General features: G+C 37.7%; 1 protein-coding gene across 32 annotated transcripts in view; it reads right to left on the bottom strand.

Annotated features, from left to right (window-relative positions):
• Window positions 1-17,472, bottom strand: part of DLG2 (discs large MAGUK scaffold protein 2) — a 2,352,634-nt gene that overhangs the window by 328,480 nt on the left and 2,006,682 nt on the right. For all 32 annotated transcript variants that reach the window (XM_045165939.1, XM_045165929.1, XM_045165926.1 and 29 more), the window contains one exon: window positions 11,496-11,598. In XM_045165939.1, the coding sequence (XP_045021874.1) occupies window positions 11,496-11,598 (103 nt within the window). The remainder of the gene's footprint in view (window positions 1-11,495; window positions 11,599-17,472) is intronic.

The raw sequence follows: 17,472 nt of genomic DNA, 5'->3' as shown, positions 1-17,472 counted from the left end.
GAAATGTAGTCAGAGGATCTGGGTGCAAGTTCAAGCCACAGCACTGACTTGCATGACCTTGGACCAGTCACATTACTTCCCTGACCTTCACTTTCCTTATCCATGCATTAGAATGATGATAGTATCACTTTTCTATTCACCTCTTGGAGTTCTGTGTATCAGATGAAAAATTGTAAAGTCTCATACTTGAGGTAGTTAATATTTTAGATTTTATTCAATGTTTCCAAGACTTACAGAAAGGTACAAAGTTAGCATTCAGTTCACTGGGAAAAAAGTATTTGGTTTGTTTAATTTCTTTGTTTTCACACAACAAGCAATGAAAGTAAAACTGAGAGTATCTGATTTTGGCAGCCTGGTCAGCAGATGCCAGACTCAATCTAGGGAACACGTAACCTACTCTCATAGATCGACTACTTTTTCAGCAAGCAAAATCAATATTTGGGAACTTTAGTTAACTATCATGACTCCTAAAATGCTTTTCAGTGGGGATGAATTTGCTCTGCCACCTGAGGTTCGAGAGAAACTGCAAGCCGTGAACATTTGTTTAGTTCATTCATTCATTCTATGAATATTTATTGACCTCCTACTGGGTGCCAGGCATGATTCTAGGCCTTGAGGAAACAGCAGTGGTTAAAACAGATAAAACTTGATGCTTTCATGGAGTTTACATTATGGTGGAAAATTAACTGAACTTACAGCTGTTTTTGGTTCTAACCACACAAATATATGCACCCTAATTTAAACAGCCATTCTCACCTTCTGCTAAAACATAAAACTGTTTTTTGGTGGCATAATCCTTTATGTGTCCAAGGCCAAACATGAAAAACAAAGAAAGCTGCTCTGGTTGGAATGGGAGTAAGGCCGGGACGCCTACTTCTCTCCACCTATTCTTCAGCTGATCCCACCTCCTTGGTGAATGCTTTTCAACTGGTCCTTCCCCAGCCCCCTCGAGCTCTCTGGTTGTTCTCTATTCAGCAGCCAGATTCATCCTTTTGAAAAGCAAATCTGATTCTGCCAACCTCTAGCTTAAAATCTTTCAACACTGCTGTTTCCTGGAGAAAGAACCAAATACTTAACCTGGTCCTTCGTGATCTGTACCCAGCCTCCTCCCTGCTTGCATCATCTTGTGACCGAGTTTCTCCCATTTTCTCCAATTTGCTTTAGGCCCTTCCATCGCACCACCATCTCCTTTCCAGAGGTGACTTGCACACCTTCCCCTCCTCTTCCTTACAACTCCTTCCTCGCTCTGCTTTGACAAATTCATACCTACTCATCCTTGAGAGTAAAGAAAATATTATTTGGGGGAGATGCTTCCTTCTTAACCCTCTCTCTAGTTTTTGGTTTGTCTGGGTTTGATCTGGCTTAGTGTACTCTAGGGCTTCCCAGGTGGTGCTAGTTGTCAAGAAATTGTCTGCCAATGCAGGGGACATAAGAGAGGTGGGTTTAATCCCTGGGTCGGGAAGATACTGGGAGGAGGGCATGGCAACTTACTCCAGTATTCTTGCCTGAGAATCCCATGGATAGAGGAGCCTGGAGGGCTACAGTCCATAGGGTCACAAAGAGCCAGATACAACTGAGTGACTTAGTATGCACACACATACTGTACTCTAAGGATATACTTGAGTTTCTAGCCTCTAAGAGTCTAGATCCAAGTTCTTCTCTTTTTCTAAAGTGACCACCTTATTAGCTTGTCTAATAAGCTAATATAATAGTAATATAATCACTAGTGTCATTTTACTTGGCCTCTGTAGGTACATTAGGGAAAGGGCCATGTCTGTTTTGCTCATCATTCTAGCTCTAGCATTCAGGGCAGCGTGTCACTCATCAGAAGCATTTAATAAACATTAGCTGGATAAAAACTGGATGAATGAATTTTTGTTTTGTTATTCCTTAATTTTTGTAATGCATCAGCAGTTCTTTATTAAGAAAGCAAATTATCCTTAGCAGTGGAAACATGAATATGAGGAAACGCAAAGAGGGAATAACAGATTATTTTGAACCAAAGCACAATTTGGATACTTTTGCCTTCTACAGACTTAGTCAATGAGTCTACCAGGAATCTTATTTGGATTAGGAACCTATACAGCACATTAAAGATGTATATTTTGTATTTCCTAGGCTTGTTTTTGTTCCATGCTGAAGTTGCTATTACTTGCGATTCTGAGAATTTAAACTGTTCTATTTCAGCTTTCTGTGCACTTGATTTCCTGAAATTGATTTTTTTTGTCATATTACTTTCTTTCAACCTCAATAAATCTGTTTGTAGGCTTGGTAATTACAATTTAATTTATTAAGTGGACAAGATTTAGGCTACAATGAGTCTATAAACAAAGAGACCATGTATAATAAGTTGTTCATCTTGAAAGCCCCCACAAGCAATAAGTGCTTCCACTTGAATTACACTTAAAACTATTATTGGAGGGTTCAAATCCTATTAAACACAGAAAGAGAAATTTCCATAGATACAGATCTTTTCCCTTCCCACAAGTGGATGAAAGCAGAATATCCATGTTTTAAAATATGTGGAATAAGAGAACATTTAGAAATTAACTGCTTGTAATTATTATTCTTAGATGACAAGTTTTAATTAGAAGACACAGTAAACTAACTTTTACAGAAGCTCAGCTGGAAAGAGTCTTAAAAATAATCTCTCTAACCATCTTAATTAACAAGCAAGAGAATCAATCTTCAGAAGAGTGATGTGGCTTAAACGTGGTCAATAAAGCATTGGCTGCAGAGTCAGGGAAAGGAGAACAAAGCTGTATTTTTATATTTGAGGACTGGCTTAAATGAGGGGACAGTCAAAAAGATGTGGGGGTGAACTAGATGGGAACCCAGAATACTGAGTTAAGAGGTATTTTAAATCTGTTTTGATTTATTTTCCTTTTGATGGAGTTAAGTTAGTAAGTATTTTAAATCTGTCTTGGTTTATATTCTTCTTTTCATCTCTGTGGAGACAGTTATCTAACATCCTGAAATTTCTTAGCAAATGGGAGGGTTATCTAACAATGATTTGTGTGCACTCTGCATTATTTGTATACTGAAGAATGGGATTAAGACTCTTCATTTCCATGTATTCGAGCTGGATGTTTCTAAAGATGAATAAGGATCTTAGAGATGTTTCTGGGTTGTCAAAATGTCTCCAGCACAAGGATATACTTAGTCTCTTTCAGTACTAAGGAGTGAATGCTTTATGTTACCAGATACCAAGGGATCCGCAAAATCATATAAAATCATTATATAGATGGATTATATAGATGGATACAAGAATTGATATATTTAATTATGGAATGAGAGTTGCTATGGAGATGGGAAGAGGGATGATACAGTGGGAGTAGGCATGACATATAATTATCTTTGTAAATATTTTTAATCCCTTTGAAATGATTTTGGGATATTGTATTCCCAGGATAGAGAATGAGGTCAAGAGAGTTTTCTAAGAGTAGGAGATGGTATCTCCCTTTGTCGTCATTACATTTCTCTAGGTCCAAACTGGTGTATGGACAAGAGAGAGGGATTCAGCATTGTTAATCATTAAAGTATCTGGAGAGAACCTTCTAGTGAATCTGTAGACTCAATTTCTAGGAATCATCTTTTTGGTCATATTTTATAATTCTATGTGTTAAATGGAGGCTGAGGAGAAAACGAAAGCAACTAGGAGAAGGCTAGAAAAAGGATGCATTGAGGAAACATCCTGGAGATGTCCAGTTGCAGGAGGTGGTGGTATCCATTAGTGGATGTATATGTATATGAGAAAGAGTTGAAGAGAAAGACATGGCTAAGAAGCACAGATTCTAGAGTCACATGAAGTTTTGTTTCCTAATATTTTGGTAAAAATTAGAACATACCAACCAGATTAACTAAAACAGATTTCATGTATCATACTTGGAGAAATTGGATATGTGGCAATAGACTATCTCTAAGGATGAACTGATTGATGATGGAAAGATGGATGGATCGATAAAGGGGGCTCCAGGAAGAATTTAGGATGAGAAAGAGGAAAATCATAATATAGTTAATCTATGTATTGAACTAGCAATATTTCCAAATTGGTGGTTATTTTTTAAATTAACAATAATTGTTTATACTTTTAACACACATGCACATATACACACACACATATACATACATAATTTAACTGTGATACATGAACAATAGCAATTAACAACAGTAAACTAGAAAGGAAAGGAAAGTTGTGTACATAAGAAATCCCTGAGATGCATGAGAATTTTTAAAAAATTCCTTTATGTCCTTTTGATCATAATGGCTTATCGGATGATTTCTTGGGCTATTTAAGCCATCTGTCCTCATGAGCTATTATAGAAATTAAAAGAATTAAGGAATTTACTAGCTGCTCAGCCTTAGTAGCTATGACAGCTTTTAAGATATTGAACTGCTTTCTTATCTAGAGGCTGACTAAGCTTCAGCTCCCCTACCTGTGAAACGAAGAAACTGGACAAGATAGTCCTAAAGGATTCCTCCAACTCTTAATTTCTGTTTCTCAAGGATTCTGGTTAAACCACACAGAATGCATCAAGTTAGCTAGACTGTGCATTCATTTCTTCTTAAATCATGCAAAAAATGTAAAGGAAAAGGGTGTTATGTTAGTGACAAAATGTTCAAGTAATGGACTTTATGCTTCTATATCACCCAAGGTCATTTTAAAAAAAATCTAGAATGTAATAACTGGAGAGTTATTCTGATAAATACCTTACCCATCCTAACTTTTCCTTTTTGGAGGTAAGAAAACTGAGACTCATAAAGATGAATAACCACCACAAGGTCACACAGCTGGAGTTAGGGCTGGAATCAGAATACTGGCCTCGTTGAAGTCAAGAATCCCGCACGGTAATTTTCACTCTAAGGCTCATCTTGAATTTTTCCTAATGACGCTGGTGCAATTTCTGATCAAGACCCACAGCTGGACCTTATGAATCGTGCCTGGGCATTTAAGATGCAGTTATTTGCACTAGAAAATATTTTGATATGCCACAGCTGCTCATTCATATGCATAAATCTACATAGACACTGGTTTAAATAAAGAAATGTAGCTTACACTGCAAGTAAGCTTCTTGAATGTTGCAAATACTCTCCTTTCTGAGAACCTTAACGTGTAGAAGTTGCCAATAGTCCTCCAAGGTTAAATTGCCTATTAATTTCAAGCTTTCATCATGTGTTTGATCTTAAAGAGAAATGCACTATAGTCTCCAATTCTGGTTTAAGCTTGATGACTTAATTCAGAGTGGTTACTTTAAAGATCAAAGTTTCACTTCATGTTAAAAAAGAATATATACTTCCCTTTCCCACCCTGCATGAGCTACATAATTTAAAAGAAGTAAAAAAGATTCTTTAAATTAATTTCTGTTTTAAAAATAGTAAGTTACTCAAAGAAAATTTACAGTGATGGCTGAATGAATTTTTGGCTCACCAAGCCATCAGGATGGAGTTCAATCTTCCCTTTTCCCGACTCAGTGCTTCTTTAATTCACTTGCAGGAGAGGCCATGAGGCAAAAGAATGAAGCCTGAGCAGGTTCACTGTGCCACTGGCGGAGGAATTCTAGCAAGATTCAGGAACTAGGTTGATAATCTGTATTCAGAAGGGAGGGATTGGCAAAATAGAGGTGACACATGAACTTCTTACACCCCCTGAAGCTTGATCTGGTTCTAGTAAAACCACTGAGATATGACCGACCATTGAGTGACACATGTCAGAAACCACACCTTGTGATGTCTCCTTCTGTGACTTTGCCCAGTACTCCTGGTAGGAGTCCCACCCAATAGTGTCAAGTGGCAACTTTTGCAGAGTCCCTAGGTATTCTAGAGCAGTGCTTCTCAAAGCTTAGTGTATGTACACTAATAACCTGATAAAATGCAGATTCTGATTTAGTTAGCTTGGGTTGCAACTCAAGATTGTGCCTTATTAACAAGCTCTCAGTTTCTATCTACGCTGCTGGTTCACAGATCATATTTGGTAGACCAAGACTCAAAAATAACTTCTCTCTTCCCGAAGCTTCCTACATGGCTCATTTCATCACTTCTTTTAGTCTCTGCCATAATACCTTAATAGCAAGAAGACCTTCCCTACCCACCATATATTTCTCTGTCACTATCAGCCTTACTCTTATTTCTATTTATTTATACTACTTATCACCTTCTGACAAATTTTATATTTATTTGAAAGGGCCACTTTGGTTCACTGATATATCATTTTCCAAGAATGTTGACTGAGGCATAGTAAGTGATCAGCAAAAAAAAAAAAAAAAAGAAAATCTATTAACTGAATGAATATGGCCACTCTGCCACAGTCCCATAAACCAGACCACATTTATGAGTGTCCAGGCAATAATCAACTCTGTTCTTTGGGATTTTCCTTTAGGAGCTCAGATTATTCTGTTAAAGAATAAAAGGCTGAGGAAACCAGGCTTCTGGCTACTGAAGTCCCTGCTCACTGGTGGGGACCACCATTGACTTCCTCCTTCCTACTTTCACTCTGTTCTGAAGCCCTTGTAATGTCCCCAGCAATGCTCTGAGTAGCCAAATTAAGGACAAGGGGATATTGGTGGCTTTCATGGGAAGAGCTTGGCAATTAATTGTTTCCACTTTGTGCTTTATCCAACAGTTTACATTGTTCATTTGATTCTCCTAGTGAATATCTGGTGGTTTATTATTTAAACCTCAGTCAATAACCTCACACTAAATGTAGGTGCTATTATATCAGCGGGAAGGCAATAAATGCTATAAAGGTTTGCCCCAATCTGACCCAGGGGAATGCCCTATTAGACTCTTTGTGACAAATGTATAATTAGGTTGTAATCAATGCCTCTTTTATTCATCAATGGTATTAAAGTTGTGTTACCAAGCTCTAAAAAATGTGAGTGCTTTAATTATCTTTTCTTTGTTCTATATTACAGACCAACAGCTGTAGATTTTCTGCAGTACAGGATAAAGAGAGTTTATCCACTCAGGTTGCTAAATGTTTTGTAACAAAAAAACAAAAAGCACCACCTAAAAACAGCATCAACCCCAAATGTCCAATCTAGGGATTCGTTTACCACTGCTGCATCTAATATCAACATCCCAGGACATTCATTCAATATTCACTCTGGAAATATTTCTTAAACATCTGTTATTAATATTTCCCCACACACTAAAGATAATATATTATACTTCTAAAACAAGTGGAGACACATTTGATAACTCTTTAATAAAGCATAGTCAAATTCATATTGAGCATATTAACATGGGAGATACAATGAGTGGTAGAAGGTTCCTTGCCCTCCAGAAGCTCCCTTGAGTGGAGGAACGTGCAAATTCCACAAGGGACATACCAGGTGTCTAAATGTAAGTCTAGGGAACTCAGAGAAAGAGAAAATCAACAAGAGCTCAGAGAAAAATCAACATTGATTCAGCAGACTAAAGATGGCTTTGTAGTGGAACTGGCATCTGAGAGCCTTCAAGATGAGCAGGAATACTACCGGTTAAAGAGGAGAAAAGGGAATTCCAGGCAGAGAAACCCACAGGAGCAAAGGCCCATAAACGTTACAGTTCAGGACCTAGGTCAGGGACATGGAGCAGTCCTGTGAAGCAGAGGGACAGTGAAAAAGGATGATGCTGGTCAGTGGTAGTGGGGAAGAAGGCATGGAGATTGGCTGTGATCATATTGTGAAAGGCGAGGAGTTGGGTACAGGCATCTTGGGGTGATATCATTTAGAATGGGGATTCTGAAGGCAATGAGGAAGATGACAGAGAAGGGTAAGGAAATGTGTGTGTGTTTCTGTGTGTGTAGGGTGGTAGGGGCATTATGTTTCTTTTTTCCAGGTAATGTTGGAGTAATTTCGTTAATTGTATATAGGTAACAAATTTTTATAAGAATTAATTTCTCATATTGCTTAAGTAAAATTTTTTCTGAAGTATCAGATACATGATCCTTTAAAAAAAGGATTATTATTATGAAGGTAATACATGCTAATTTCAAAGCAAGCATGTGATACAAATTGGATAAAAAGAAAGGTGGTAGAAATGAATCACAGTCATGCCACCAGAAGAAAACATTGTATATGACTCTTTAAATTTGGCTTTAATTCTACCACCTAGAACTGCTGCTACTGCTGCTAAGTCACTTCAGTCGTGTCTGACTCTGCGTGACCCCATAGACGGCAGCCCACCAGGCTCCCCTGTCCCTGGGATTCTCCAGGCAAGAACACTGGAGTGGGTTGCCATTTCCTTCTCCAATGCATGAAAGTGAAAAGTGAAAGTGAAGTCGCTCAGTCGTGTCTGACTCTTAGTGACCCCATGGACTGCAGCCTATCAGGCTCCTCCATCCATGGGATTTTCCAGGTGAGAGTACTGGAGTGGGGTGCCATTGCCTTCTCCGATCACCTAGAACTAGACATTGAATAATATTGATGATGGACAGAGTAATTCACACAACTGGGACCAAACTCATTTTAAGCAAAAGTAAGTATAACAACTTGGGCCTTACCCTGTGCAGTGAAAATTTGCAAGGAAGACATTTATTGTTATGTTATGATAATTATTTATCATTATTTCAAAAACTGTGCTAAGTACTATGAAATACGCAGTTGGAAATGCTTTTATATTTTGCATAACACACTTGTTTAGCACATTTTCTGCTTTGAAGCAAAAATGAAAAAATAAAAGAAGTAAAAATGAATCCCTTCAATCTTCAGTTACTGTTAAGTGAAAACTCAAGTACTGAAGAATGGCAAACTTTTATTCATTAGTTCAACAACTTTGGAAGAAATACCCATTATATGTACAGTACTGAAAAACTTATCTACAAACAAAATATAGGTTTTGCTGTCTGCAACACTTTGATCTCACAGTCATAGGTAGGTGTTTTCTCTCCCTGCTCTCTGGAATAGAATGCCCACCCATTTTCTCAAAGTCTGTTTCCATCTTCCTGTTTTCGTGAAGCACTCCTGTGCTGTTCTGGCTCCTGCACGTTTACTCCTGTGACATTCCCTAATTCTTAGAGATGGTACCATGATAACGCAGTTTCAGTCATCTGTTATCAGGAACTGATCTCTATTAAATGTATCTAAGTTTTTTTCTCCCGAATAAGATAAAAAAATTTTTTCTTAAAAACAAAGAACTGGGATGAGGGTAAAAGTGGAATTTTCTGAATATCTACTAATGTTTAGCAAGGCATCTAGAGTTTTCCTGATAAAATTATTTGAATATAAGTGAAAAACATATTCCCTGAAAGCCTGATTCTTGACTGTATCACAAGAGATGTCAATAAAATCAGTCTTACCATGGATACCTTGCAATACTGATGCAAATGAAGGGGACTTGGTGATAATTTCCTAATGGAATCTCATGGCATATTCTTCTTTTCAATTGTAATTTTAAAGTTAAATTGTTCATTATTTCTTAAATATGTTATATAATTTAGATGTCCCTAACTGACCTGAACAACAATCCAATCAGTTTTCCATTTCAAAAAATAGTTAAATTAAGGTTCAGTTACCCATTAAATTTGCAAAGGGAGGAAAATGATTGCTTATTGTTGCATTACCACATTTCCAACTGATTTAAAGCCGTGACAAATTAGAATGCAGTTAGACTATTAAAATAGGCAAGTCATTCTGTGAATTTGATTTGTACTTTGGCATTTTGAAATACTAAGCTTGTTGTTGTTATTTGCAGAGTTCTTTAGAAGCACTTTAAAAATCGATTTATGTGATTTATAAGACATGTTTTGAACAGGCATCTTGATAAAGTACAGCACAGTATCCAAAGTGAGTTTATTGCTTAAAGGAAACAAAGCTGTAAGGAAGCTTAGGATGAAGATTTATGCTGATAGAACTAGGACATGCTTATCCTTTACTGTAACTTTTAAAGCTTGGAATCATTCTGTTCAAGGTTATTTGAATGACTGTCTTCACCATCAAGAGTTTCTAATTGATGTAACTATAGTTTGGACCATCTTATCAATCTGAAGAATTGAGATGAAAATTTTCAGGGATATTTATGTCTTGTGTCAGATCATACAGTTTGAGACAAAGAAAACAGCTCTCAGTAAAATGGAAGAATCTCACGAACAAGTTCTTAATCTATATGAAGTAGAATTTGTTCATCAAATTGTGTTAATCCAGATCTTTTCATTTTCTGTTTTACAATGGAGCTGTTTTACTTTGGAGTTGTTTATTCCTATTAGAAGACATATCTACTAAATTTTAAGAAGTAGAAAAACTTCTCAAAACTGTCTAAAAGAACACGTTTCCTTGTTGATGTTATCTTCCATCTTTGACAAACACAAATCCCTTCTTCCCAGGTGGCTCTCTGGCCATATCTGTGCTAGGCCAATAGAAGAAAGCAATCGATACTTTTTTGGGGTGGGGGGGTATAATTTAACTGCAAATTCTAAAGTCAGGCAAAGTGGAAGCAACGTATCAAAATGCATAATGGCAGTTTTCTTTATTCTCTTGTAAAACATGTGGTTGGCCACCATTAATGGTAAAATCTAAGATGTCACAGGAAAGACACAAACCTCAGTCTTCCAAACATCAATAGAACAACTGATGCTAAGAAATAGACATTTGAAAAGGCCAAATAAGCCTCTTCATGCACAAAGGCTCTTTCTTGAATGTGCCTTGTACTTTCACATTCGCCTGTTAAATTCTCCTCTCTGCTAGCCACGTGAACCAAAAACAGTTAACTATGTTTCTTGAAAACAGAACCATATTCCTGTTTTTCTGTACAAAGTCTAGTCCACAATGATATATGTAACTATATTTCATTAACAAAAGAGAAATTTATTTATATATATATTTGCTAATTTGCTAAGACATCAACTCCACAATGGGTAACATCCCAATTGTCTCACTGAGCCTCATTCTGATCACAGAAACAGATGTTGAAACAACTTTAAAAAAACAGGGTTTGCTAATCCAATTTAGAATATTTTATCAAGTCTTAGTTGGCTAATTCAACTCAAGATATCTCACCAAGTCTCAGGGTTTATAGTGATGTATTCCAAAACAAGGGAAATAGCAGAAAAGGCAAAAATAAAATAAAATAAAATTCCACATCAAGGACATCCAAAAACCATGTTAGTGTTAATAAAAATAAGTCATTGCCACAGGAGAGAAAATGGTCTACTGATCATGGTCTATTTCTATAGATAAGATCTCTCCCCTTGCTTCCTAAATCTTAATTGTTTTTATAGTATCCATTGCTGACCAAAAGTGTATACCAGGTAAGACTGTAAATGAAATAAAGTTGATGCTAGTTGTTATTTGTTTTAATTCGTATTTGCAAACAGGTCTTTATAACTATTAGATTTTTTTCCTTGGAAGATTAAGAGTAAAAAAACCTCATGTTCTTTGGACATGAACCACCAATTTTTCACCATAGATTGTTTATAAAAATCTTGTTGGTGGTAACTAGTTAATATCAGTGATCAGAAATGTGGTCACCCATTCACACAGAAACTCATCAAAACATTCTAAGTCTGAGTTCTCTCTGACCTTCAGGTTGATACTGTGCTATAATCGTCACCGTCTGTCCAGCCCCCTTCAGTGCTGCGGCAGCCTGTTCATGGGATGCTCCACGAAGGTCAATGCCGTTCACCTGAAAGAGAGGAAGCCAGAGAACTTTGGCACTTTGTAAGGCATGTTATTCTGATGTGTGCTCTGTTGCTCCGTCGTGTCTGACTCTTTGCGACCCCATGGACAGTAGCCAGCCAGGCTCCTCTGTCCACCGTATTTTCCAGGATAGAGCAGGTTGTCATTTCCTACTCCAGAGGATCTTCCCAACCCAGGTAGACAAAGGGAAAAATTTTCCCCAGAGAGGCTGTTTCAGATGATGTTACCTGCCTCATGTCCTACCCAGGCATTGGAATGCTAACTTATCAAATTTCTTGCTCTTGATAACTTTAGTTAGCAGAGATATGAAATTCTACCCAGGCCGTTTGTGCCGTGGTCTGAGTGGGTTGAAAGTTTTGTCCACCCAAATCCATTAAGATTTTAGTGTGTGCATTTAATATGCTTCTGTGAGTTTTGTGGATTTCTGGGATAGATAGGAACTTTAGAAGGAAAATGGGATAATAAAGAAAGACACATGTAATATATGTAGACAAGTATGTGCTGACAGAATAATATATTCATATGAGATTCTGGGGGAGACTGTGTGGAATGGGGCTGGCTGCCTGCCAAATCCCCCCGTTTGGTTATATGCCTCATCCTGTCATCCTGAGCCTGGTTAGACAGCTCTGAGCCTTGTTCCAAAATAAACTCGACTGTCCCATTTCTTATGTACGATCCCAGAATGAATTGTGACAAAATGAAATAGAGAATTCCGGGAGTTTATGTTGCTCTTACTAACTCCCATTTTGGGACCCATGCCAAAAGAGAAACAGAGCATTTGAAAAATAAGCACAAAACTCTGCTGAGAGGGGAAAAAAAAAATCACTCAAGTCAAATTTAATGAGAGGCAGAAGCTAAAATCTTTCTTGAATCAATTCAGTCTAAGCCAACACAATATAATTACTAAGTGCTTTCCAACATCAGGGCTCTGTGACTGCCCCGACAGGGGGACAGAGGATGGGGAACAAAGGAGAACAAGACAAGCCCCTAAGAAGCTTTTCTTCTTCAACTGAACACATAGTAAGTCCAGTTTTCTAACCTACCCAGCTGATATTAAAATTCTGTTTCCTTTAACTTAGAGGGAAGATGGCTAGGGACCATGAAGAAGAATAAAAGAACTGCTCAGCCCATGTACACATAAAATAGAGAATGTTTTCACTTCTCATCAGTCTTCTTTGACAATGAAGGGGTCACGACTGGGGGGTGGCCACTGTGTTTCCCTATCAGGCCTGGAACATCTGTAATCTTTAATCTCACATGCTGGTCTTCTCATAATAACTTTGTTAAAGTCTCCTTACTCACTTTTACAAATTGCCTGGTTTTCTATTCTGGCGAAAGCATTGATTGGCTTTCTGTGCTTACAGAAATGAGAGCACCATTGACGCGGTTACACTGGGAAGTGTATTGAGTGAGACTGGGCCTGGCTGGACCATTCTCCTCTAGCTGACGGACTGTCATTATCACCCCTCTGAGCCTCAATTCTCACCTGCTTCACGGGGAAGGGACTGTGAGGCTCAAGCCTCTCTGAACCATAAAATTTCAGATTTAATCCTTATATAATGACATTCATTTCAGAGACTGTCCAGGCATTGATGAGTCAGAAGTATTAACTCAGAGAGCCGGAAGAGACAGAAAAAGTAATCTGATCTTGGCTCCTACCTACAGGAAGCGGAATGTACAAGCTTCAAGGGCCAAATGATCTCTTCTTTGGTCAAACAATTAAGGTTAACTTTTTATTAAAAAATAATATATGATCATGGTAATGAATTCTTATGTTTTAGAAAGGTATAAAAAGAAAAGTGAAAAGTCCCCTCACTATTTTCATTCCCAGAGGTAACAACTGTTAGCAGCTTCTTGTCTATGCTTTTTAGAAATCTGCTATATGCATGTGCAAGTGTGTGGCTTTAACTCTATTTGGTTTTCTCTATGTTTTAATACATTATTGACTTTCTGTTTAAATGGACAGGATCATATTAAATATATAATTCTATAACTTGTTTTTGTTTAGTTTTTCATTTAACAATATATCTTGGACATCACCCATATCAGTTCATATTGTCTTACCTTTAAGTGGGAGCCTGTATGCTATGGTGTGGATGTACCAGTAATTTTTTAGTAGGATCCCTACTGGTGTGGCTAAGGCTGTGTCTAGCTTTTTGCTACTACACACACTTAGGAAGGTGTTTCCGAAGGATAAATACCTGGAAATACACTTTCTAAACTAAAAGGTATATGCATTATTTGTTTCTTTTAGTTTGCTCTTGTACACTTAAAAAATATGTATTTACTAAGCAAACAGAAACTAATAATGGAGAAAACACAAACAGGCATAATCTCATTGGCCAGATAATGTATTGAAATAAAATATATAATTAATATTTTATAGTCAGCCCTTCATATCTGTGGGTTGTGCACTGGCAAATTCAACTCACCTCAGATTGAAAATATTTTTTTAAATTTCCAGAAAGTTCCAAAGACCAAAACTTGAATTTGCTACATACCTGGCAACTATTTACATTGTATTAGGTTTCATAAGTAATCTGCTGCTGCTGCTGCTAAGTCACTTCAGTTGTGTCTGACTCTGTGCTACCCCATAGACGGCAGCCCACCAGGCTCCCCCGTCCCTGGGATTCTCCAGGCAAGAATACTGGAGTGGGTTGCCATTTCCTTCTCCAATGCATGAAGGTGAAAAGTGAAAGTGAGGTCACTCAGTCGTGTCCAACCCTCAGCGACCCCATGGACTGCAGCCTACCAGGCTCCTCCACCCAAGGGATTTTCCAGGCAAGAGTACTAGAGTGGGGTGCCATTGCCTTCTCCGCATAAGTAATCTAGAGATAATTTAAAGTATATGGGAGGATGTGAATAGATTACATGCAATTACTATACGATTTTAAATAAAGGACTTAATCGTTTGTAGATTTTGGTATCTGTGGGGTTTGGGGATGAGGACTGCCCCTGGAACAACTGAGGGACAACTGTATGTTCATAATGCACATACATGAAAATTAAAGCAATATAAAAATTTTATTTTTAAAAATAAAATTAAAAAAGTTTATTTTTTATAGAACGCTTCCTCTACCTCTTATTATCCTTGCCAAAGGTACCATATGGATGGCTTCTTGTATCCACTACCAGTTATTTCTGTTATGAATATAAGCAGGTTCATACAATTATAAATAATTTTACACAAAAGATAATATTTTATATATTGCTTTATACTTTGTTTTCTTCCATTTACTAACATATCTTGGAGATATGTTGAAGTTATATATTTTTTATATTGAAGTATAGTTGACTTACAATATTATATGTTTCAGGGGTACTGCATAGTGATCCAATATTTTCATAAATTATACTCCACTTAAAGTTATTATAAAATAATGACTGTATTTCCCTGTGTGATACAATTTATCTTCCTTGTTTATCTATTTTATACATAGTAGTTTGTATCTCTTAATCCCCAGACTATTTTTCATTCGTATATTATACATTATCTTATTCTTTTTAATAGCTGTGGAAGGTTCTATTAGTCAGTGTAAAACAATTTATTTTACCAGGGCACAGTTGTTGGGTGCTTAGGCTGCTTTGCTATTTTGCTATCATAAACAGAAAGATAAAGGGTATTAGGGTTACATTCTGATAGCTATTGCCAAGTTGTCTCCAAAAATGTATACTCCCACAAAAGGTACATGGTTGGCTACTTCCTCACACCTTGTAAAAACTGCTCATACCCCAACATTTGACTGTGGTTATTCTGATAGGTCGGAGAAGGCAATGGCACCCCACTCTAGTACTCTTGCCTGGAAAATCCCATGGACGGAGGGGCCTGGTGGGCTGCAGTCCATGGGGTCGCTAGGAGTTGGACACGACTGAGCGACTTCACTTTCACTTTTCCCTTTCATGCATTGGAGAAGGAAATGGCAACCCACTCCAGTGTTCTTGCCTGGAGAATCCCAGGGAAGGGGGAGCCTGGTGGGCTGCCCTCTATGGGGTTGCACAGAGTCGGACACGACTGAGGCGACTTAGCAGCAGCAGCAGCAGCAGCATTCTGATAGGTAAACAATTATATTTTTAAATTTTATATTTCTTCACTTATGAGGTTAAACATCTTTTCATATGTTTGTTGGTTATTTAAATTTCCTTTTGTATAAAACACTTGCTCATTTATGTTGCCTTTTTTTCATTGTTTGGACAGCTTACACTTTAAAAAATTTATGTGCATATTAAGAATGTTAAAAAAAGAATATTAGTTCTTCATCTCAGATAACTATTGCAAATATTCTTACTAGTTTTGTATGTGTATTAATTATTGTATTTTAAATATTTAAACTCTTCCCTTGTCTTCTATTTCTTGCCATACTGAAGTTTAAAATGTGTTACATAGTCATATTTTTTTTTCCTTTTTAGCTTTTGAGCTTTGTATTATATCTTCCCTTCTCTGATATATATTAAACAAATTATCTATGTTTTCTTCTAGTAAAACCCTGGTTTAATTTTTAGCTATTTAATCTTTGATCTACTAGAATATATTTTAGCATTTGATGTGCAAACCAGGCAAACACACCTGTTTTTGAGACCTTTCCTTTACAGCATCAGACTTCTACATCTTCCAGTATTCTAACCATCCTGTGAAATTTTCTCAGTTAGTACACTAAGGAGGCATGAAAAAATGGGAAGGAAAAAGGAATTTGGAGTCAGAACTAGGTTTGAATCCTGAGTCCACCATTTGTAGGTAAGTAACTTGGGAAAGTCATTTAACTTCTTTAAACCTCAGCATCCTTACATGCAAAATGGATATAATACCTACCTATCAGGACTGTCACATGTAGTAAATGAGACAATAATTGTTGATCCCCTAACATAGAAGCTAGCACAAATTGGCATTAAGGAAGTAATATCTATTATGCTGTTTTTTCCTTAAAGGACTGTGATTATAAGTGAGGAAATAAAATCTAATGGAAACTAATGAATAAATAATGTATGGGTTACTTCATGGTTTTCCTTTCTTTTTCTTCTTTTAAAAAAAAAAAAACAAACGTAGAATTTCAGGGGCTTCCCTGGTGGCTCAGTGGTAAAGAATCCTCCTGCCGATGCAGGAGACACGGGTTTGATCCCTGGTCTGGAAAGATCTCACATGCCACACAGCAACTAAGCCCGTATGCCACAAGTATTGAGCTTGTGCCCTAGAACCCGGGAACCACAGCTATTGAGCCCATGTGAACAACTACTGAAGCCCGTGTGCCCTAGAGCCCATGCTGCACAAGAGAAACCACCACAGGGGGAAGCCTGCACACCCCAGCTGGAGAGGAGTCCCTGCTTGCCACAACTAGAGAGAAGCCTGCACAGCAATGAAGACCCGGCACAGCCAAACAAACCAACAAACCACGTAGTAGATGCAATCCTCAGGTTTGGGGAAAAGGTACTAATTAAAGGAACACAGCATTTCAGCGCTGGAAGAGGTGCTCATCCGTCTGGGGCTTATACATTAGAGACAGTCTCCATAGGGGGATGAACCTGCCCCAAGTCCTGTCAGAGTTAGCACAGGTTAGCAACAATCCAGTTTCCCTTGCCTAGCCCAGACTTCTTTCCACCGTAGCAGGTGTAACTTATGATGTGCGTGTGCTTGTTTTCCACTGGGTGAGTAATAATCAAATCCTATTTGATGATTACATTCATCCTGGACATAATTCTCACTTGTAAAGCATTTGATGCTGCTGTTGTTCAGTTCAGTCGCTCAGCCGTGTCCAACTCTGCGACCCCATGGACTGCAGCACGCCAGGCCTCCTTGTCCATCACCAACTCCTGGAGTTTACTCAAACTCATGTCCATTGAGTCGGTGATGCCATCCAACAGCCTCATC

This window comes from Bubalus bubalis, chromosome 5, assembly GCF_019923935.1.
Source record: "Bubalus bubalis isolate 160015118507 breed Murrah chromosome 5, NDDB_SH_1, whole genome shotgun sequence".
NCBI classification, from domain to species: domain Eukaryota; kingdom Metazoa; phylum Chordata; class Mammalia; order Artiodactyla; family Bovidae; genus Bubalus; species Bubalus bubalis.
The sequence above is the reverse complement of the archived record's forward strand: the minus strand, read 5'-3'. Positions and strand labels throughout refer to the sequence as shown.